Here is a 25,169-nt window from a genome sequence, read left to right on the forward strand (position 1 = left end):
TACAGAAACTACCCTTAAACCTTAAAGAACCAGAGGATCAACAACAAATTGAGCCCAACTCATGCACAAGAAGGGAAATAATTAAGATCCTAGCAGAGATCAATGTTAGAAATCAGAAATATGGTAGAACACATCAACAAAACTAGAAGCTGGTTCTTTGAAAGAATTAATAAGATTGATAAACCACTGGCCAGACTTATCCAAAAGAAAAAAGAAAGGACCCAAATTAATAAAATTATGAACAAAAGGGAAGAGATCATGACTAACACCAAGAAAATAGAAACAAGCACCAGAAATTATCAACAACTACATGCCAGTAAATTAAGCAACCTAGAAGAAATGGATGCATTCCTAGAAACCTATAAACTTCTAAGACTGAAACAGGAAGAAACTGACAACCTGAATAGACCAATAACCAGTAACAAGATTGAAGCAGTGATCAAAAACCTCCCAAAAAACAAGAGTCCAGGACATGATGGATTCCCTGGGAAATTCTACCAAACATTCAAAGAAGAAATAATACCTACTCTCCTGAAGCTGTTTCAAAAAATAGAAACAGAAGGAAAACATCCAGACTTATTCTATGAGGTCAGTATTACCTTGATCCCAAAACCAGGCAGAGACCCCATCAAGAAGGAGAATTTCAGACCAATATCCCTGATGAATATGGATGCCAAAATTCCCAACAAGATCCTAGCTAATGGGATCCAACAGCACATTAAAAGGATTATCCATCATGACCAAGCGATATTTATCCCTGGGAGGCAAGAGTGGTTCAACATTCGCAAATCAATCAATGTGACAGAACATATTAATAAGAGGGGAGAGAAGAAACATATGGTCCTCTTAATTGATGCAGAAAAAGCATTTGACAAAATACAGCATCCTTTCCTGATTAAAACCCTTCAGAGTATAGGATGGAGGGAACATTCGTCAATTTCATAAAATCCATCTATGAAAAATCCACAATGAATATCATTATCAATGAGAAAAAGCTGGGAACCTTTCCCTTAAGATCAGGAACATGATAAGGATGCCCTCCCTCACTGCTATTGTTCAACATAGTAGTAGAAGTCCTAGCCTCAGCAGACATACAAAAGAAATAAAAGGTATTTAAATGGGCAAAGAAGTCAAACTCTCTCTCTTCGCAGATGACATGACACTTTATGTGGAAAATCCAAAAGACTCCACCCCCAAATTACTAGAACTCATAGAGTAAATCAGCAATACGGCAGGATACAAAATCAATGCATAGAAATCAGTTGCTTTTCTATACACTAATACTATAACCATAGAAAGGGAAATTAAGGAATCAATTCCATTTACAACAGCACCAAAAACCATAAGATACCTAGGAATACACCTAACCAAAGAGGTAAAGGATCTATACTACAAAACACTTATGAAAGAAATTGAGGAAGATACAAAAAGATGGCAAAATATTCCATGTTCATGGATTGGAAGAATAAGCATTGTTAAAATGTCTATCCTGGCCAGAGCAAGCTACACTTTCAGTGTCATCCCTATTAAAATACCACTGGCATTTTTCAAGGAGCTAGAACAAACAATCCTAAAACTTCTATGAAACCAGAAAAGACTTGAATCACCAAGGGAATATTGAAAAAGAAAAACAAAGCTGGGAGCATCATGTTGCCTGACTTCAAGCTGTATTACAAAGCTGTGATCACCAAAACAGCATGATACAGGCACAAGAAAAGACACATAGACCAGTGGAACAGAACAGAGACTCCAGAAATGGACCTTCAACTCTGTGGTCAACTAATCTTTGACAAAGCAGGAAAAAATACCAAATGGGAAAAAAACCAGTCTCTTCAATAAGTGGTACTGGGAAAATTGGGCAGCTACATTTAGAAGAATGAAACTGAACCATTCTCTCACAGCATACACAAAGATAAACTCAAAATGGATGAAAGACCTCAACGTGAGACAGGAATCCATCAAAATCCTAAAGGAGAACATAGGCAGTAACCTCTTTGACATTGGCCACAACAACTTCTTTCAAGACATGTCACCAAAAGCAAGGAAAACAAAATTGAAAATGAACTTTTGGGACTTCATCAAGATAGATAACTTCTGCACAGTAAAGGAAATAGTCAACAAAACAATGAGGCAACCCAAAGAATGGGAGAAGATATTTGCAAATGACATTACAGATAAAGGGCTGGTATCCAAGATCTATAAAGAACTTCTCAAACTCCACACCCAAAAAACAAATAATCAAGTCCAAAAATGGGCAGAAGACATGAACAGATACTTCTCCAATGAAGACATACAAATGGCTAACAGATACGTGAAAAAATGTTCATCCTCATTAGCCATCGGGGATATTCAAATCAAAACCACATTGCGATACCACCTTACAGCAGTTAGAATGGCTAAAACTGACAATGGAAGAAACAACAAATATTGGAGAGCATGTGGAGAAAGGGGAACCCTCTTACACTGTTGGTGGGAATGCAAGTTGGTACAGCCACTTTGGAAAACAGTGTGGAGGTTCCTCAAAAAATTAAAAATAGAGCTATGCTATGACCCAGCAATTGCATTACTGGATATTTACCCCAAAGATACAGATATAGTGAAAAGAAGGGCCATATGCCTCCCAATGTGCATAGCAGCAATGTCCACAATAGCCAAACTGTGGAAAGAGATGAGATGCCCTTCAACAGACATATGGATAAAGACGATGTGGTGTGTGTGTGTGTGTATAAAAAAATATGTGTGTGTGTGTGTGTATACACACACATATATATGTGTATATATATACACATATATATATAATTATAAAAAAGATGTGGTATATGTATGTATATATACATACACACACATGCATGCACATGCACACACACACACACATACATACATACATGGAATATTACTCAGCCATCAGAAAGGATGAATACCCAACTTTTACATCAACATGGATGGGACTGGAGGAGATTATGCTGAGTGAAATAAGTCAAACAGAGAATGTCAATTATCATATGATTTCACTTATTTGTGAAACATAGGGAATAGCATAAAGGACATGAGAAGAAGGAAGGGAAAAATTGAAGGCAGGGGGGATAAGAGGAGGGAGACAAATCAAGAGAGACTATGGACTCCAAGAAACAAACTGAGGGTTTTGGGGGGTATGGGTTAGCCCGATGATGGGTATTAAGGAGGGCACATATTGCATGGAGCACTGGGTGTTATACACAACTAATGAATTACTGAACACTACATCAAAAACGAATGATGTACTGTATGGTGGCTAACATAACATAATAAAAAAAAAGGAAAAAATACATCTCTTATTTTCCTTATTGCAGCTTTATAAAATTTGGCAATACCTGGGAGGATGTGAGAATACTTATTCTCTTTAAAAATTCTTAGCTATAATTACTCACCTATTCTTACTGATAGAATCAAGGTGTTCATTTAAGCAAACTTTAGAATCAATGTACCAGCTTTCTCATAAAACTTATTTGAGACTTGTATTAAGTGTACATTAAACTTATAATTATTGGAAAAGAATATTTTAATATATCAATGCCACTTCAAGGAGAAGGATAAATCTTTATAGTAATTCAATTTTGAAATTGGTATTAGGTAATAGAATACCTCTATTGGTAAAGAGTTCTAGTTTAGTTTTGGTTTGCCTTTGTTTTTTATATAAGTCCACACCACAGCTTGATAGATGTGTTCCTGCACATTGTATCTTTTTATTGATGAGATCATTGTTTAAATCGTTGTTGACCTAAAGGAAAGTTCTTTTTAACATTAAAAGCTTTTTCTAATAGTAAGAAATGTGATTATGACACAAAATCAGACATTTAAATGAATTATCTTACTAAGAGACTGACAGGATTATTCAACTGGATTTCCTAGGTCTATAATCACATTGACTATGCTCTTACTTTCTAATAGAGTTATTATCATTTCAGGTTCATGACATCTCTTCACTGATATTTTGCTACATGTCTTAGTACATTAACAAGGTCATCCAGAAGAGTATAACACAGTAATGACAATAGCAAAGACCCATTTCTGATCTTAATGGGAATTAAGCCTTGGTTTTCTCAACTGTAAAGTGAGAACATTTACAGTGGCCTGATTATGCTAACTATGAACATTTGTCTCCCTTAAGACAAAAGATGAAACCAAAATCCTTTCTAGCATTATATTCTATGCTCCTAATATTTCCCTCTCCAAAAGTGGTATGGTGCCCATTCATTTTTGACCTATTTAAATGGTAACACTTTTTTTCACCTAAACTAAAAATCACACTATGACTCTGTGGAATCCTACAATATAAAAATAAAGTCATATTCTGAATTTGTTTACATATTTTCCTTATATAGTTTACCCATCTGTGCCCCCCACTTCTCCCCTCCACACACATACTTCCTTGTAAATTCCTTGCTAGCTTTTCTATTTCAGCTTTGCTTTCCTTATTCCATTCACTAAAAAAAAAAAAAAAAATTAGCACTTATAGTGGACCAAGCACAGTGCTTTACCTGTAATAAGCAGTCCATCAGTGCTGAATGAATGAATCCTGACCTTCTATTCCCTAATTTCACCAGTAAGGACATTAAGACCGAGAAGTAAAGTGACTAACCAAAGATCACACAAATAATTAACCACAGAGCCAAGACAAGAATTCAGGCATTTGATAAAGCCAATGCAGACCTGACCTTAAGAATGGCATTACGGAGGTAGCTATACAAACAATATGAAGATTTCATCTTTCAGAAGTGAGAGAGCTCCCTGAAAACTCAAAGCAAAATGAATGCAATAGCATCTGATCCTTCTGTACCACACTTCAAACCAATGGAAGTATTGCAAACTAACTTGGACTCTTAGATCTTAAAATAGTCTGTGGAGAGGAAGGGTATCCTTTTTATTTGGGAAGAGGATTTAGGAGAGTCATAGTGGAACATTCAGCTCTTTGTCTTGTAATAGCAGAAAAAAGGAGACAAATGTTCAGAGTTAGCATAATCAAGTGCTTAGTGTTTTCTGCCTGAATGCTCAAAGAGCAAGACTTATGATTTCACCCATTCTGTGGCTAAACAAGCAAAGTTGAAATGAATTCCTATTGCTTTGAAAAAAAAACACAAAACAAAACACCCAAAATCTAATTCCTTGGGAGTACATGGCTGCATTTCTTAAGATGATGTATTAAAAAACTGTAGCTGGGTATGCTTTAATACTACAGATAAACAAACTGACAACACAGAAATATTTTACCAACATCAACACCCTCTGTTCATGTGGAATTGTTAACTATTCAAAGTAAATTCAACACTTTACCCTCGAGTGACATACAGTCCTAATTTATTCTATGTACCTAGTTGAAAGCCTAGAGGAAGATTTTATAAAAGGCCTTCCTTCCAAAGAGAAAAACCTGAGGATTCTCTTCTCGTAGGTCTCAGTCTTTAGGACTGAGCAACCTGAAATTCCTTGGAATGCTCCTCTCCTCACGTTCAGATCAGAATCACTGCTCTTGTTTGTTGAGAGGAAAGCTCACATTTACCCTCATCATTACTATGCCTTACAACAGGTACAGAACTCTAGGCTCTCTTTTCCTTCTCTTGATGTCTTCACTGAGTAATAAACCAGACACAGTTTAGGGAGAGAAGAAAAACACTGTACAAAGTGTCAGAAGTCGTGCTTTGGATCTTGGTTCTATCCCTAATCAGCCCCATGAGCCTGTACAAATAATCTCATTTCTGAAAGAAGTTGGGCAGTAACTACTTTAGAAGGTTGTTGGGAGGCATAAGTAAGATAAAGTATATGGAAGCACTTCATAGAAAATATAAAATGTTAGCTGGGGTAAGGTGGTATTATTTGGAGCAGACAGGAACTCAGATCAATTATTTTAATCCCGCCATTTCTCTGAGCAGCACATAGTTCATAAACAAACTAAGGCACAGAGAAGCCAAGTGCTTTCTTCAAGGTCACGCAGCTATTTGTGGTCGTGCCCAAACCAGAACCTGGGTTTGAACTATCCCACCTAGGTTTTCTTTTCACTACTGCAAGAGACACGTTAGAAGGAAAAGGAAGGCTAACCTGGGAATCTAGCCTTGACCTCTACAACACCAATCTTTCAAATCACTAAGTGAAAAATGCCAACGCACTTCAAAGAAAGAACATGCACAGAATATACTTTCTTTGTGAGGACATATGAAACTGCACATGTACAGATGGTAAGCCACCATGAGCATTTATGGTTCGTTTAGGACATAAAAGGAAAGCTATAAAAGCTGACCGTAGCTCTTCTGGCAAAGAGCAGGATTTACTACAGACTTTATAATTGGATACAAGCATGAGAGGTCCTCGGAATCAAAGATGAGCCAGTAGGATACAGTTTAAATAGAGCCTGCTCTGACCACAGCTCCAGAAGGCCCAGAGCAATTTGCGGTGTTGTGGCCACATGCCACTACTTCAAGTAAATTTCCCACAAGTTGACATTTCAGTTTTCTGACTGCTATCCAAAACAAGGGTGGATTTTGTGCATTGAAATTCCCTTGCTTCATCATAGCCAGGATTTTGGAAAGAGAGAAAAAGAAGCTTGTAAAAATTAGTGGGGATTTAGAGCCGGTAATTTTTTTGTATTGTTAAAGTACTGGTGATGAGGGATGTCAAACAACCACGTCTCACCCTGGCTCCAGCGCCTTTGAGATAGTCTGGGGCAATCTTGGTAGGATTAGGATCAAAAGTATCTCAGCTACACACCCTAGGGCCAACTCCTAAGCCTTATCAAATACACACACACAAATACACGTATATATGTGCCTATACAGTATTGCGTGTGCGTGTGTGTGTGTGTGTGTGTGTGTGTGTGTGTGTGTGTGTATGGAGAGACAGAGAGAGAAAAAGAGGTCATTTTAGCTCTTTTTTGTGAGACCAAATCTAGAAATGACAGATGGTGTTGTGGTGGGAGTTACAACTCATACTTATTTAACAATGGACAAGTGCTACCAACTGTATTTCAACTTCTTTATGTTATAGTTACAATAATAGGAAAAATTAACATTTCTCAAGCTCTTATGGTGTGTCAGACATTCTTTTAAGAGCTTTAGAGTCTGTTTACTCTTCAGACAATCCCTATTAAGTAAAATGCTATTTTCTTTTCTTTTAAAATCAGGAAACTGAGGACTGGAAGGTGAAATAACTTGCCCAAGGTCATGGAGCTACTAAGTGGTGGAACAGAATCCAAATCTGTGTATCTGGAGCCAAACTAGTGGCAGGGAGTCACCATCATAATAGATGTCCCCAAGTATTCTTCCATTTCTCACCCAATATCAACCCGACTCTAACTGATCAGGTTGCATGGGACACTGTAGTCCATTTTTCCAAAGAATAAGATCCCTAAGAAACCAGAGCAAATCAAGGATAAAATAAAATGCATTTACTATAATTTGAAAATATAAAAGTTAAGCAGATTAAGCAGTTTAGTTGCCTGATTTGTAACAGATACAGCAGATCATAAGCAGTTAGAGCAAGACATCGACCACACTGTCATCATTTTAAAACAAAAATGATTACAGAACATGATTATGCACAACGGTCTTTTGACAAAGTGGCTTACCCAAAGTATAAATTCTCATCTTACCTCACATATAATGAAATGGGTACAACTGTATTGAGGATTATAATATATGACCAGAATGTTAAGAATCCTGAGAAGACAGAGTTCTTCTCTCCTTCATTCCAAAAGAGGAAAGTTCTGAATTGGTCTCCAACTTGATTCTCCCAGATTGAATTTCCTATTGCAAGAATAATTCCCAAGCATACCAGAAACCCAAAAATCTGAAATGAGAATAGAAGTCTGGCTAAGGTTAACTTGAACCCAAAACTCATCATCCCAACCCAATACCGTTACACTCCTAACTCCAAGAAATGGTCATTTGAAAAGACAAGCAAAGCTCTTCTTACTTATCATTAATCATACAAGTAAAGTTCAATATTTTTATGTTGGAACTTGGTTAAATATTTTACATGCATTTTCTCACTTAATTCTCCCACTGATTGAGATAGGAACAATCATTATTCACAGGTTAAGAATCAAAAACAGAACAAAATAAAACAGAAGCACAGAAAGATTATGTAACTCATCCATGGTCACAAAGCCAATAAATTCACACCCTTGATTTGTGATGAGTGCATATAGTTAAGTGCCTTAAGTAAGGAAGGTCATATGTCCTGATTTGCCCTGGTCTGCCCCAGTTTATATCTGTTGTCCAGATGTCATGCTAATTGTGCTTTCTCCTTTACCCTTCAAAAGTGTCCCTGTTTGAATTATAAATTATATGATCACCCAAGGCATAAAAGCAAAAGGAAGAAAATGTCAGGGATAAAGAATAATCTAAGACTAGTCAAGACTCTTGGCCACAGATCTAGCTGCACAATCTTTATTTACGGTCCACAAGAAAAAGAAGGATTAATTAAAATGCAGCATGGCATGTATGTTTTTCTTTCGAGATTAAAAAATAGTGGGAAGCAATCTGAAAACTGTTAGCCAACTCTTAAATTGGGATTAGTATCAGGATTAGCAAAACAAACATTTTGAAGGCATCTAGAAAGAGAGCAAGGTTCGCTCAAATGCCAGCGTTGGAAAGGAAAGACACAAAGTCAGTGAATAGGTAAGACCTGAGCTGAACAAGGGATTCTGGGGACTTTGCTTTGCAAAGTTTCATACTGTGTTAAGAGACAAGACCAACCACTGTTGAGGGAGGAGTGGGTCTAGGGAATAGAAATGTATTGAACTTATTTCCTTTTTCCTCCAAGAAGGAATATTCTGGCATTCTAGGACTGCTTTCCTCTTTATTCATTCATGAACAAAATATACATGTAAGAAGATATTTATATAGAAAAAAAAGTATGGAAAAACCTGACTTACAAGTACCTTAGAAAACCATGTATTAGAGAAAAGTAGAATTGTAAATTCCTGAAATCCTACCAATTTGATACCTGTATCATGGTATCCTCTTTTATTTCAATGATTAATACTACAAATTAATTGAAGTGAATTACTTTAAGAGCATTAAAATTGGTGGTACTTGGCATTAAATGCCCTAAGTAGGATGGACTCAATTTCTAATTCTCCAATGGATTATTCGATTTTCTAGTATGAAAAGCTGGGATAGTCTCTCCTTCACAATCAGTAATCTTACTCTGTGGTGGATACACATACAATTTCCATGCAAGCCCAGAAGTGGGGTTAGGGCCATTTAAATAGGGAATTCTAGGAGGGGACACAAGCTAAGCATGTCCCCTTGGCCCTGGAGTCTCTGCCCCAAGGGGATGGATGTAGTGGGAGGAAAGCCCAGTTCTGAGGATACCAAATGTAAAACACAGAGCCTGTCCAGTATTTTGTGCCCAGTAAGAGTCCACTTCTTTCTTTATTCAAAGTCCCACTATCTTCTATCAATTAGGCAAATATATATTGAGCTCAGATTCTTTATAATTGATTGTGAGTCTGTGATGGGGGGGTGGGCCTTGGTTCAAAGTCATTGTCCTCATATTTAAAGTCAATGTCTTCCAACTTAATTCCAACATAAGGAGGCAAAGCAGTATTACACAAAAAGTCAGATAACAATCAGATGCACGGCCTGAGGAAGCACAGGATTAACTGACAAAAGTGTAGCATGCAAGGAATAGTCAACTGTTTTTGGTAAATGGATGGTAGGAAAAAATTTTCCAAAAATGCAGAAAAGAACAAAAATTCAGAGGAAAGAAATAATCCCATGTTAAGGAGGTTCAGAAGTTTTGCAAAGGAGGAAAACTGTGACCTGCGCCTTAGAAGATTCATAAGCAGAACCGGCTACATAATTTGTGGAGCCCAGTGCAAAATGAAAATACGGGACCCCTTGTTCAAAAATTACTGATAATTTCTACATGGTGACAGGTGAATAAACCAAGTATGAAGCCCATTTGAGTGGGGAATGTGTGTAACTATACAGGTCACATACCCATGAAGCCAGCTCCATCCACAAGCTATGTTGAGAAGACATGAGCAAAGGTAAGACAACAAAAGGACAGAACTACCTCAAAAATTGTTTTCTTTTTTAAAAACAAATACTTGAAACATGGAGAACTTGCAAGACCATGACAGCCTCCATAAACATGATCTTCCCCTCTCATGAGAAATTCCACCCATGGTTGTGAAATTATAAACTAGAAAGTAGAGAGCAATATAACTAGGATCCAGAAGCAAAATCACCAAAAACAAATTCCACAAGGAGAATGAAGATTTCTGAAAGAATTCCCAGCAATATATAAGAAATATATTAAAATAAAAATGACGGGGTGCCTGAGTGGCTCAGTGGGTTAAAGCCTCTGCCTTCAGCTCAGGTCATAATCCCAGGGTCCTGGGATCAAGCCCCGCATCGGGCTCTCTGCTCTGCGGGGAGCCTGCTTCCCTTCCTCTCTCTCTGCCTGCCTCTCTGCCTACTTGTAATCTCTGTCTGTCAAATAAATAAATAAAATCTTTAAAAAAAAAAAAAAAGAAAGAAAGAAAGAAAGAGTTTCTGCCCCAAAATCTAAAGATAAGGGCCAAATATTTCAACATATCATGTAAGCCTCTTCACAGCTTGTCTCAGCACTTCTCAAACTTTTTAAAAATAAATAAATAAATAAAAATAAAAATGACAAGTGATTTTCCCCTAATTTTGTTATAGTATCTTACCCATAGTACTAGAGTATTCAACAGTTTATCAATGCTTGTCCTCTTAAACTTTGTCTTACCGCTGTTCTGCATTAATTTAGTGTCAGGACCTGCCAAAAAAAATTAAATAGCAACTTTAAAATGGTTTAATGATGTATTACTACCATTAGTATTTTTTATCATGTCAAATGTTCCTGAAAGGAGAATAACATGTTTTTCAAAATAATTTAACTTTTATTAAGAACATGGGCCATTTTTAAGTTGTATGAGATTCTCAACTGGTAGCTTAGTAACAACCCTGGAGACTTGCAAGAGAACTGGTCTCCTTAGAATAGGACAAATCCAGATAGAACCTGTGGCTGAAACATTTGAGAAATGCTATTTTTTCAAAAAGCTGTGTATGGCTGTGGTTGTAGTTGAAGAAATGAGAGGAAACAAGGCCAATCCAAGTGAGGAATAATTTGACATGTTAAAAAGAATGCAGTAATAAACATAACTCAGAACAATGAGATCAAAAATGGTAAGTTAAAATCAGCAATCAAATTCTGGATCTGTTTCCCAAAAAGATCTGGGGTGCCTTTATGGAAAAACTACAATAAATGCAAACAATAAATACATCAGCAAATAAGTTAAACCTTTATTGTATATTGCACAGTATGCATATAATACACACTTTTTGTAAGGGCAGGAATTGAATCTTATGTTAGCTTTATTTCAGATAAATGCATTCTCTCATATTCACTAAGTCCCTTTCTCAAGTAATTCTTTTTTAATTTTTTAATTTTTATTAACATATAATGTATTATTAGCCCCAGGGGTACAGGTCTGTGAATCGCCAGGTTTACACTCACAGCACTCACCATAGCACATAACTTACCCAATGTCCTTAACCCAACCACCCTCTCCCTACCCTCCTCCCCCTGGCAACCCTCAGTTTTTTTTGTGAGATTAAGAGTCTCTTACACTTTGTCTCCCTCCCAATCCCATCTTGTTCCATTTATTCCTTTCCTACCCCCTCAAACCTCCCACATTGCCTCTCAACTTCCTCATATCAGGGAGATCATACAATAACTGTCTTTCTCTGACTGACTTATTTAGCTAAGCATAATACCCTCTAGTTCCATCTACGTCATCGTAAATGGCAAGATTTCATTTCTTTTGATGGCTGCATAGTATTCCACTGTCAGGAAATTCTAAGAATTATTATTAACTGCCTTCGAGTTAGATAACTAGATGATTAACAAAAGAGAATGTTAGAATATATTGCTAAGGAAATTCCATGGAGTCATGGAAGTGTCATGAAGACACTAAATGGAAGCAATTAAGCTTTAATTATATCTGATTCCTCTATTGTTCCTCTCCATGTCATCTTCCCCTTATTGTCATCAATCCATGTAGCCATTTAATATAGGAGAGAGGAAAATTGAAAGAATTAAAGGAGAGAGGCACACGTAAAATTTTATCCCATCCTAAAAGTCGGGGAAGAATGAGCACATCCTTAGAAGACTATAATTTACTTAAAATACAAATGGAAGCAAAGATTGGGGTCTCATAAAATTCAGTCTGAAGATGGAAATTATACCCCACTGTCCTATTCCCAACCACTGCTGTGTAAAGAGACCACCCACATTTTCTCAGAATTGTTTATTAAAATCACATGGACACTGAGGGTGGGAAGCATTTCTTGTATAGTAAAGATCATAAAGGGCAAATGAAGTTTGTGATTAGTAAAAGCTGAAATATTGACAGACCCCAGTTTTGTGCTAAAATGTTATATTTCTTAGGCATACCTACACACAGAGCAGCAGAGAACACACCTAGGGGTTTTTAATCATTTGTCTAAATATATCTACAGATGCTGATTCACACATCTCTTCTTCCACTCATAGCCACAGCTCTTGAAAGAATTTCTGTACTCAGCAGCCTCTGTTTTCTCAGCTCCTACTTATTACTCAGCCTAGTTTCAGATCTAGTGTTATCATCAAAACTCTTCATGCCCCCCCAACCCCCAGTGATATACTCATTCAGGGACCTGCTATTTACTAACCTTACAAATACCATGGGCAATAGTGAGCTTTTCAAATTACACACACACACACACCATCTGTTTGAAAAACCTAACAATTTCTTCCCAGTGCTCTTAGGATAAAGATCAAAGTTCTGGATACAGACCACAAGGTTCTGTATGGTCCAGATCCTATCCACATCTCTCATCACTTGTCTATCTATATTGTCCATGTTCTCTATACTCCACACTGGCCTTAAGTTGTGTTTTTGTTATTGTTTTTTTAACCTCACCATTCTCAGTCCTGCTACAGGAACTTTGTCCATGATGTGACTTTTAATTAGCTTGCTCTTTCTCTTTATATTCCTCCACGACATACTTGTGTGAGTACATGCTCTTTTTTTTTTTTCCAGAGCACTTATCTCAGTTTGAGGTTATATATTCATTACAACAATTATCTGAGATTAAGGTCTCTTACTTCTACTGGAGTCAAAACCACATGAGTGAATGGACTTCATTTGTCTTTGCTCACATTCTTAATCAGAAATTAATAAGAAGTATATTGCCTGCCACATAGTAGGCACTCAATAAATAGTTGATAAATTTATTAAGTACCTGCTATGTTTTTAGGTGATGTGCAGATACGCTTTTCATCTATTATCTCAATTAATGCTTAAAATAATCCAATTAATTAGGTATCATTACCCTTAATTCACTAATAATGAAACAAACTTAAAGTATTTAAGTAACTTACCTGAGATTTCTTGTCTAGTAAGTATCAGAACCAGAATTCAAACCCAGATATATCTACCTCGGAAGTTCTTTGCTCTTTGTCACTATTTTTAAAACTATATGAAATACTCCATTAATTCATTAATTCACGGACTCATTCAATCAATGTGTATTTAAGACTAAGACTCATTCAGATTCCAAACAGGAAATAGATGACATACTGGACAAGGATAACTGGAGAAAAAAAATTTTCGAAAGGGACTCTTTACAAAACTGTGGGTAGGGATGCAGGGGAAGAAAATGTTCATGCAGTAACCAAAGACTTAGAAGCAATCAGGATGTTTCTCTATCTAAGCTAGAAGGGAGTGGTTACTGGACCCTAAAGGACAGTATAGAGTTTGCAGCCTTTAAGAAAGAGTGACTTTAACAATTATATGATCTCTCAGATAAGAGGAATTTGAGAGGCAGGATGGGGGGTTGTGGGGATAGGGAAGGAAAAAATGAAACAAGATGGGATCAGGAGGGAGACAAACATAAGAGACTCTTAATCTCAGGAAACAAACTGAGGGTTGCTGGAGCGAAGGGCAGTGGGAGGGATGGGGAGGCTGGGTGATGGACATTGGGGAGGGTATGGGCTATGGTGAGTGCTGTGAAATGTGTAAGACTGATGATTCACAGACCTGTACCCCTGGGGCAAATAATACATTATATGTTAATAAATAATAAAATAAAATAAAACTCACATTTCCAAACTCAAAAGAGAAAGAAAGGAAGTAAGTGAGTGAGTGACTTTAGGTTGAGGTACCCAGTCAGCCTGAAGTGACTACTTCAGGAGGAAATCTGGGGGAATAAATACCATGATCTCAGTCTTCTTTCTCCCTTTGACCTCTTTCCATGACAATAGAAAGCCTAACTACAATGACAGAGCCTAACTACAAGTCAAAATTCAAGGAAACCTTTTAGTGTAAACCATACAAATCAGTTTCCCAAGGCAGAAAGAAGAGTGAAAAAATGGGACAGTAGATCTGGAGGGGCAAATGAAAAACATACAACAAAAAAATCTACTGTGCTGACTCCCATGAATTCCTTAAATGAAGACAACTCCTCCACTCAGGAACAAGACTTCCTCCTCTCTTGAGCGAAAGAAAAGCTATTACTAGGGAGGCATGGCCTGGCTGTTCATGCATATTAGACCCTCGCAAATTATAGATTTGTAGAGTAAACCATGTCTATGTCAACTATATTCCTTACACAATCCTTAGTGATAGTTATAATAAGAGTAATAGAGAAAGAATAGTTAATCATTCATTTTGGATAACTTTCATAAGATCTAAGTGTTCACCTGGAACTAGTTCTCCAAATTAGATGTCCTAAGATTTGGAGGTTCTGAGACACTCATCTGTTCAAATCTGACATTGACCAAACCAACCATTCCTCTGCCTGTCACTGTTCTAGCTAAGCTTTCTGTTAACATTCATGCCCAGACTGAAGTCAATGCAGGCATTCTCTGCTTTACAAATATCTGCCTCATGAAGAACATCCAATCCATAACACAAAAAGCAGAGGATATTCCCCCACTTCTGCCTGCCAAGATCCAAAGAGCAGTACATCAGACCAATCCTCAGTCTTTGAAGCAGGCAGTACACTCAGAATTGATGCTGGATGGAAGAAGAAGGGAAGGAAAGAAAGTAATATTTGTCAAGCATCCTCTGCCATATGAACGTTCTTCCTGAGTCTTCACAGTGACTCTCTAATGCACTCATTATCCCCATGTTATAGCAGAAGAAACTAAAGCTTGGGAAGTTTAAGTAACTAAGGCTTAACATCCTACAGCTGGTAAACAAATCTGAACCCAGCTCTGTCTAATCCTAATTCTGGGAGCTTTCTGATATACTTCTTGAGGGCAGGGAGGGGGACCTGTTCAATTTACCATCCCACTTCCTTCTATGTAGGCGCATTCTCCCAGAACGAAACTTATGCAGAAAAACGTGGCCCCTGAGTGGCTCACACAGCTGTCCTAACATTACATGCTGTAATTGAGCCATAGTCCTGAATTAGTCATTCTAAGCAAGTTCACAAAAATGCAAACACAACGTTGAGCTATAACCCATTCCTGGGATGAAGCCCCCCCCCCACAACTTCTATGATGACAGGAACCAAACCAGGAGGACCCTTCCCACTAAAGGAGTTTCAAAAATTCTCCCCCTCCTTATATGGGAAGATAAATGGAGGCTAATATATAGGTCTAGCCCTTTTTCTTAATACAAGAAAAATGCAAATAAGAAAATATGTGACCACAGGTTTACTTCCCTAATGAGTAAAAACATCTGATAAGCAAATCATGAAAGCAGTTGCATCCCCAGATAAAAGCCCATATACTGCCATCCTTCTAGGGATTTCTCAAGACCTTACAATGGCAATACCCCAAGCAGCGAAAGCCTTGCTGATACCCGCAGCTGAGAGTATTTAGGAGAAATTGAGAGGACTTTTCTAGGTTTGGAACACTTTTGAGTCTTTAATAAACATTTGTTGTTGTTGAGGAAAGTCAGTTAGGAAAAACATTCCAATTCTGATTGCACATATAGTCAATGGACACAAAACACATCTTAATTTGATGTCATAATAAACAGGATTTTTAAAAATCAAAGGGCTGGCAATGGAAGCCATGAGTACAATCTGAGTGGCTTTATGTAATGGAGCTACTGTAAGCTTCCTTAGCAGAAGAATGTCACCTTGGGCCTGCAGAGATAAAGTCAAGACAGGAAAAGTGGCCAGCAGGAAGAGTGAAAGGCACTTTCCCTCCCTCCCAGCCTCCTACCCCCTCCCCTCCGTCGTGCACAGTCTTTCCAGGCCCCACTGTGCTGCTGACAAATAGTAGAAGAAGCTACAGAGTATAAACAGAAATGATTGCAGGATCTCCAAGAAATCTCTTCCAAAAGGGTCGCTTGACCTCTGCAAACTACAAAATTAACAGCAGAGCAGTTTTTTGGGGGGGGCTTCTTTCACACACTTCCCCCACTTTAAAGGCAGGTAGATTCATATATACATGATGGGAGTGATTGAGATGAAGTTCAAGAAAGAGAAATTAAACATTATCTAGCACCCACCGAGCAACTAAAGCTCAAGCACCCCTTAAGAATGGGTTCCTGGGGGCACCTGGGTGGCTCAGCGGGTTAAAGCCTCTGCCTTCGGCTCAGGTCATGATCTCAGGGTCCTGGAATCGAGTCCCCACATCAGGCTCTCTGCTCAGCAGGAAGCCTGCTTCCTCCTCTCTCTCTGTCTGCCTCTCTGCCTACTCGTGATCTCTGTCAAATAAATAAGTAAAATCTTAAAAAAATAAAAAAAATTAAAAAAAAAACTCTTTAAAAAAAAAATGGGTTCCTGATGCCAGAGGTCCCTCACACAGCAGCCCCCACCCAGTCCAGACTATTCCCAGGGCAGTGGTGCTGCCCTCTGCCGTCTGCCCAGAGCAGCACCTTGAGTGCAACAAAAGTACCTTCCTCATCCAAACTGGAGAGGTGAAGACAGCCCAGGCACACCTCAGGACAGGCTCCCCTATAACCAACCCGGGACAGTCAGCGGTACCTGCAAAAATAACCATTCCAAAACACCAGCTGGTATTTCTCAGGATGCAGCCCCTCAGGATTACATTCTCATTATTGAGGGTGTGCTTGCTGTCCTTCCAGGAGAGAACTCCCACGAATTTATCTAATTTGTTGTTGGGCGCCTCACAGACAACAATCCCTGTAAAATAAAAAACAAAAACGAAACCCTGTTTATGACTGACCTCAAACTCTCTTTAGCAGTCCATCATACTGTGTTACCACCCTCCTTCTAATACACAGGATATTTTTATTTTTCCTTCTCTTTTTGACAGGGCAATGCTATGTATACAAGACTGTGCTAGAAAAAAATAAGCTTGGTGGTGGTAGGGGTGGTGAGTGGCAGCAGTCTGCTGGAGGGCAGGGGTACAAAGATGGAAATCTATCAAGTGTTTTAACACAGCTTTCTGCACTTTCCAAGTAAGAATGGAAAACTTGAGAGCCACGGATTTTTTTCCTTAAATAAAAATCACTCCCCTCTACGTCTAGTTTGCAACAATGATTTCTGAAAACATAAAGCAGGGACTATCCTAAAAGTTTTTCTTCCTGTCTTTTTACTTACTGTGAACTTTCAAATAGGTTAAGATGGCACACTTCCAGCTTCACAACCAAAGTTAATTAGGTCTTTCTAGTCTCATCATCAATATTTCAGGGGCAGGGGAGGGGGTCCTATGATGTTCCTCCCCCTGGAAACCTGGGCCTTGTATGCCACATGTGTCTGAGAATGCATGTGATTCCTTTCAGCTGTTGTATGCTTCTTATCTTGATTAGATGCAGAGTTCTGGGGACCCTCAAAGCTACCATATAACTTGTCCCAACCTGGCCAGAAGACATTTCTAGTTTTTTTAATTCCAGGCCCATTCCAAACCAAGGGTGTGCCCATTCCAAATCAATAAATCAATTCGTTCCATTATTACAATAAGAAAATACACTTTCAGAGTGGGGGTTCTTTTGACAGAAAGCAAAACCAGAAATAATGTTGCAGGGACCCTATCACAACCTAAAACTATTAGATTAAATACGTTTGCATTACAAATGGTTGGGGTTAAACTTTCATAAGAAATAAGCTCTAAGACTTGAAAGACAGAGGGAGAGATGAAGGAAAAGAGGAAGGAATAAAAAAAAGAAGGCAGTGGATAGATCCAGATGGGCTCAAACCCAACTCAGGGGTGAGATTAGTACCTCTCAAGAACAATAAAAATACATGGATTTAATTAAACCCAAAAGTGTAGGTTGGAACCTGAAAAGTGACATTTGAAACTTAAGAAAGAAGTCTTCAGCACTGACTGAAGAGAAAGGAGACCAGCCCACCCTAGAGACCCTCTGTAGTACTCACACCACTGACTGAGCACCTGAACTTAGGGGCTTACATGGACACCCTTCCTTCCTGCAATTGTATTTGTTCCTTTTAAAGCTCTTAGAGGTGACAGCAGCCAGTTTTCACATGGCCTGATCACTCCTGACCAACCAGATCACTAACATTGGATCTTGCATGAAAAACATAAAAACAAACAAGAAACAAAAAGGAGTGAAGGACTCCAGCCCTCAGGACTACTTTTTCCAAACTCCATTTTCCCTTCCCCAGTTGTAACAAAATTGCTGCCTAAACGGCCCCAACTCAACAACATTCCCTGGCAGCTTCCCAGACACCCACCACTAAATCAGAGTGCTGGCAAGAGGATGTGGGCAAGGCTAGACAACCTGTACAAAGTCATTCTTCATACAAAGGGATGTAGCTAAATTCTGGTTGCTCCCATTATAGTCTATCACTCATATTAAAAAGTAAATTGAGATTGATTTCAGCTGGCCCAACTTGTTTGGACAATTAGGTTGTGGAAGAGGGGATTTTTTTTTTCTAAATTCTAAGAATTCGCTACCTTTTTCTTCCTGACCAATAATTTTAATTCTTAAAAATTGCAGAAGCTTAAATTTAATATCACCAGCAAAACCTACAAAAATATTGGGTGATAGCAACCCTTAGAACTTATTCTAGTTTTTGACCAAAGACTCAATTTCTCAAGTCTTCAAAGTTGGCCAACAAAAAAATAAATAAATAAATAAATAAATAAATAAATAAAGTGTTTTCTGCAAAAACAACATGATACCCAGTCCCTGCCAAAAGGAATATAAGAAACAGGCTCATTTGGTCATTTTTATTGTCGCAAGCAGTGACTGACATGGAGACAAATACAGCCTTGAACATGTTGGCTCACTCCTCCCTAGCCTCAAGGCTCATCCACTTCTGGCCTGACACCAAGGGTGTGGTTCTAGACAGGAACAGGCAGTAAGGCCAAAGTGTTCTGCCTAAGCTCTTGAAGGCCAAGCCCCAATTCAGACTTTCTCAAAGAGTACGGTCCCACTGATTTAAGTGCTAAATACAGACCCTGGTCAAAACAAAATGGGTGGGGGGACAAAGCCAAACTACATATTTTGTCTTCAGAAGTGCTCAGCTTCCCCTATCTTAGCCTTGTTAGTGTCAAATACTTCCAAACTTCTATTCTTCCCTTTTCTAAAAAAGAGTGACTCGTTTCCTCTGAAGAGAGCACTGTATTCATTTCTGTATTCCATAACTTACCATAATGCCTACACAATAAATATTTGACGGAGAGACAGCAAAAAAATTCATATGACTTTAAGAGAAGTACGGAAATGAGAGGGGAGCTAGAGTAGATATAAGATGAATGAAAGAAGTGGGTATATTTCCACGGTAATTATGATAAAGAGGATTGGAAGGCCTAAGAGTCTCGTCATCTTGGGAGGCTTAGGTTGACCTAACTCTAAAAAGATACAAATAGATCTGGAGACAAAAGTGAGAACCTTTAAAGTGCATTAGAAGCAACCAAATACATACTCTAACCATAAAGCACAATAAGGAGTAGGGGAAAACTTAAGACCCTTCTACCTTTTTCTAATAGTATCCAAGAAGAATTAAAGGCAGTAAATAGTTTGACAATGGATAAGAAAACAGTTTAGGAAAAATGACGTTTTCTCTCAGACAGTTGTTCACTGAAAACATGACTTTGTGCTCTAAACATCTTAAATGGGAGATAAAACAAATGGGAAAAAATCATATCAATAACGAAACAGAAATACAATCAAACTACCTTATTTACTTGTTTGCCCCCTGAAGAGAACAGACAAGAAAGCAGATAGCAAGTCACTCAGTTCACAATCACACAGAAATGTTCTAGGTCCATCCTAAACAAAATTCACAAGATATCATTCTCAACCTCCCTCAGCACTCTAAACTGAGTCCTCTGGGTTTTGGGTAAATTACCAACCTAACAACCTTCTTCAACTAGAGCATTATCTCAAAGTGGAAATCTATAGTTTATCATGAAAATGGAACTCAGTACCCAATACTCCATCATTTTCCAGAGAAGCTGGCTTTATTTCTTTCTATGTATTATTATCAACAATATTTCTTGATTATCTGCATGGCAACTCTTTAATAAGACAAATTATCTATTGAACAAGACATCATCATTATTGCCATTCAAGAGTTTCTCCAGTCAAGAGCTTCTCAGAGTTTAGAAGACTGCCCATTACTGTTGCTCTAATGATGTGATAAATATATTTTTTTTCTTACAAAGAAGAGTATCGCCTTTCTATTTTCTAAAGCCTCTTCAGTCTTCAAACTTCAAGCTTCAGCCACCCATCATTGCTATCATAATTGCCATATAAATGCTAGCAGTAAAGAGGGAAGTTATTAGTTGGGCTGTGCTTCTGTCCAGGTGAATGGGAAAGTGTCTAGTAAGTAAAAAGTCATAAGATGTTAATCAAGCCTTTTTTTTTTTAACCAAAAAGACATGCTTGTGTTTGTGTATTTAAACTACACACATGATATTCTTTAGAAAGGACCACAAAATACACAAAGATTCCTGAAATAAAGAGTCAACCTTTCCCTGATTCAGAACTCAGTATTAAGAGTCATACAAAATATGTAAACTTGTCATAAGCTGCAAAAAAACAGATCCTAGTCCAGTCAATAACAATATGCAACAGATTCTTAAACACATTTGGACAATTTATATCTAGGGCTTTCCCCAAGGCATAAAAATGTCCAGTTTATAAATGTATAATTGACAACTAACTCCAGTTACTTATTTATAAAAACCTTTTCAATCCCCGTAAGACTTTAACATGAAAAATTGAGGCCCATTCTATTTTTATACTTGTTCTAATATCAGATCGGTTTTTTTCTTACAAAATTTAACAATATATCAAATATTTCCTGATGTTTTTAATAAATGAAAATATTTATGTGACAGTTTTTTAAATAAATAGATTTACCTACCAAAACTCAAAACTATCTTGTATGTACTCTCCTCTGTTTGGCCAACTCTTCTATACTATCTTGTCAGGAATCCTGACATTCAAGATCACTGAGAACATTGCTGCTTTTTAAAAATAGGATGTCATCTGAGTCATGGATGGACTTGATCTCTGGTAATTAATTTTGTATCTTTAGATTCAGAGTATTTTTTTTTAAACACTTTATTTACTTATTTGAGAGAGAGAGCGATCACAAGTAGGCAGAGAGGCAGGCAGAGCGGGGGGTGGGGGGGGAAGCAGGCTCCCTGCAGAGCAGAGAGCCCGATGCGGTGCTTGATCCCAGGACCCTGAGATCATGACCCGAGCCAAAGGCAGGGGCTTAACCCACTGAGCCACCCAGGCGCCCCGATTCAGAGTATTCTTAAAATTTATTTCTTATCTTGATCCTAGCTAAGTTGTCATGCTAATCCCCTCCCTCTCCAATGTTGCCTTTCTTGTAGTTTACAGCCTGTTATGGCCTTCCATAGTATAGGCTTTGCCAGCAATCTTGGGTTCATGTTCTGGCTCCTTCACTTAGTCACCAGGTGGCATTGGAATAAGCATTCAATGTGTCTGAGTCTCAGATTCCTCTCCCATAACCTGGAGGTAATAATAATCTCTTCATCTCAGAGTTATAAGGATTTCATAAGATAATGTGTGAAGTTACTTAGCACAGTGCCTTGTGTCAATCTCATGTTGAAGGCCTGAGAACTTTAGGACCTTTACCTAATTAAAGGCTTCTTTGGGAATGAGCACTTATTCAAGTCTGCCTTCGCTGCTGGGCCATAGGCTCGATGAACGCAAGGCCTGGGTCTCACTTATTAACCACTGTATCTGCAGGCTTAGCAAATACCTTGTCATTATGTTAAAGATACATTTACTAAGTAAATGAACAGGTGACTGAGAGAATGAATGAAAGAAAAGAATGAATGAAAGCCCTAAGGAAGCCACTAGCAAGACGCTGTCCTTGGGTTTGGGTGCAAAGGTGGGAAGGCAGGGAGACTCACAAGGGATATCCTAAGGCCCTCGCCATCTCAGTTTTGAGCCTTAGTGTCCACAGTGGGGACTTCTCTAGGAATAGCATTGGGAAACTGAGGTCTTCAAATACTTAGAAGATGTGCACTTATGACTCAAGGACAAAAAACTGTAGTTTGGTCCTAGAGAAAGTATTCTGGCCAAGCCTCAGAAGAAAAACCACATGGTAACTAGAAGCAAAAATAATACCATACCGAGATTTGCCCAGAAGTCACAAGCTAAAAGATATACTTAGCCCAGACAGAGCATGGGAAAGGGCGTGCCTCACATTTCTGTCTCGTCTATTAGACCATGCCACAGCTAGTCAGGGCATTGCCAAATGTACACAATATTGATATCATGCTTTTAGTTTAAACTAAAGGATGCAGTATGTGGTTTTAATTCCCATGACTCAAGGAAGTTTTTTCTAGTCCGCAGAGGAAAACCTAAAATCTACCGATACCCATTACGACGAAGGTGGACAGAGAAGACCAAAAAAAAAAAAAAAGAAGAAGAAGAAGAAGAAGAAGAAGCAGCAGCAGCAGCAGCAGCAGAAGCAGCAGGAAAAGAACGTAGTAAAAGGATCAAAAGAAACCAGATAATACATATGGAGATATTTTATAATCCTACACAGTTTGTACTGCATCTTGTCCCTAGGGAATGCTTAATAAATAGACTTCATAAGCTAATTAATATGGACAGAGGGATGGAAAGAGAAAAGATGAAGAATTACAGAAAACCAGACAATGCATGTACAGAGATAACATAAGCAAACTAAAAAAAGACTGGAAGAGGAAGATGAAAACAGTAAGAAAGAATGCCAAAAGAGAGGAAAGGAAGGAAGGAAATGGTGGACTGGGTAAAGAAATGTGTGTATACAGTGTATAATACGTGACTGCACGTGTCAGAGAGTCAGGGAGATGCTGATTCTTCATGCCTAAACTAGGGCTTAAATGCAAGAGCATTCATGGGAAGAATTTAGTGTTTACTAAGTGTCCCATCTCTTTTAAGACTTTCCATACCACATCTTACATCATTCTCTTGGGCTTTAAATTTGGCTGCTAACAGGGGAAATCTAATTTGTATATTGTATCTAATTCATTTCCCCTTAATCCCTCTATCCATTTCAAGATGCTTTCTTGGAAACAGGAAATTATATTTTAACAAAATTAAACCTATAAAATACCATATTGCCTTAAACTTTAAGGTAGATCGAAATTCAACCTAAAATTTAAGAATGAAAGAGCAAATTCAGCAAAAATCTGGTTCTTAGCCTTATGAATTTGGGATTATGTGTTTTCTGAGAAGTGACCACAGTTTAAGTATAAATGACTAAAAGAAAAAAGAGAAGCCTGTGTTGTCTTTGAGAAAACAATTATACGATAGAGATTTGTTGAGTTACCTATGCTCTGTGAAGCAAATTCAAGCCATATCTAGTAATAACTGTTAACACACTTTAAAAATAAATTGTATGACATATTTAAAGACTAGTTTATATATAAGCAAGTTTCTTAATATTTCAGGATACTGCATCTGTGAGAAAGGAACTGTTTTAGGTGAGGAAATGTTTTCTTGCCTCAGTCTGAGCAGCACCACTTGTATTGGCTTACCTTTTGGGCTTCTGTGTAAAATTTTGTTTAAAAAGGATTCTGAAGAAAAGACAATATAAAACCACCCCATCAGATGATCCCTCTCTCAGCCGCCTGTCTTCCAAGAGGAGGGGACCCAGCACTCTTGCTTTATCCCGCAAGTTCCCATCAGGAAGCTGCTGTCTCACCCCATCCTTCCACCCACCACTCCCAATCCCTTTACCTTAGGCCCCTCTTCCCTGTCTTTCTGGGGCCTGATGTTGATCCTGCCCTCTAATTTCTGGCATTCGCAACCATTTATTCATGCATTGAGCAAGTATTTCTTGAGCACCTACTATACACTAGGCACTGTTCTAGGAACGTGTCATGTATCAGTGAGCAAAACAAAGATCCCTGTGCAGTTTGCACTGCAGCAAGTAGAGATGGACAACAGAAACTTGCTTAGAAAATAAGCAAGTTATGGAGTATGTCAGATAGTAATACCAGCTATGAGAAAAAGAAAAAGCTGAACAGGGTAGAGGGGATTGAGAGTAAGAGGAGTCATATTCTGACTAAGGAGGAGGATTCGTGGCCCCATTCCCACAGTTGCATGTAAGAAATCAACCTTATTCCATCCTGACCCTTGATACCTTATCTTGGCAATGACCTACGATCAGAGTTCTTGGAGAGTACGGTAAAGACAGTGCCCAACAAATATACCTCCTTGTTATTTCCCAGCCTCCCTTGCAGTTAGGCCAGGCCCATGTGGCTCATGCTGGCTAGTGAAACGTGAGAGGAAGAAGCAGGTAAAAGTCAGCATGTCCCCTCATCTAGTCATTGCTTTAATGTGGTAACCTTAGAGGCCATTAGTCTAGGCACCATGGGTCTAAGATGGAGAAGGCTGCCTGACCTAACATCAGAATGTGACATGAGCAAGAAATAACCCTTCCACTGTTTACACAACTATTTCAGGGTTGGCTGAACTAAATCACAGTAGAGGCTCTCTGTGCCACTATCAAAGAAAGTGAACTAGGTAATTTTAACAATCATTTTCTGCCTTTTTATGGTAAAGAAAACTAAAAAGCATGAATTTTTACTCCTTCATAGGTTGACAGAGGAATAAACGTACAGTTCTGCCAAGAAAGAAATTAGTAATGGGAAATTATATTTACGTTGCCCTTTTAGGACTTTGTAAATATTCTATGAAATATTTTAAGCTAGTATTTTGATTCATGAACACAACTTACTTTTGTTGGATTTTTAGA

At 38.2% G+C, this 25,169-nt stretch overlaps 1 protein-coding gene across 1 annotated transcript in view; it reads right to left on the minus strand.

Moving 5' to 3' along the window:
- Nucleotides 1–22,803, minus strand: part of LOC308346675 (putative phospholipid-transporting ATPase IM) — a gene marked incomplete at its 5' end in the record, with an annotated part of 68,202 nt that extends 45,399 nt beyond the window's left edge. Inside the window, 3 exons of the mRNA XM_080809724.1 lie at nt 16,992–17,150; nt 18,886–18,957; nt 22,794–22,803. Coding sequence (XP_080665850.1) covers nt 16,992–17,150; nt 18,886–18,957; nt 22,794–22,803 — 241 coding nt within the window. The remainder of the gene's footprint in view (nt 1–16,991; nt 17,151–18,885; nt 18,958–22,793) is intronic.
- Nucleotides 22,804–25,169: the final 2,366 nt, after the last annotated feature.

The sequence above is a fragment of the Martes martes genome (genome assembly GCF_963455335.1).
Source record: "Martes martes genome assembly, chromosome: 7".
In the NCBI taxonomy this organism is placed as follows: Eukaryota; Metazoa; Chordata; class Mammalia; order Carnivora; family Mustelidae; genus Martes; species Martes martes.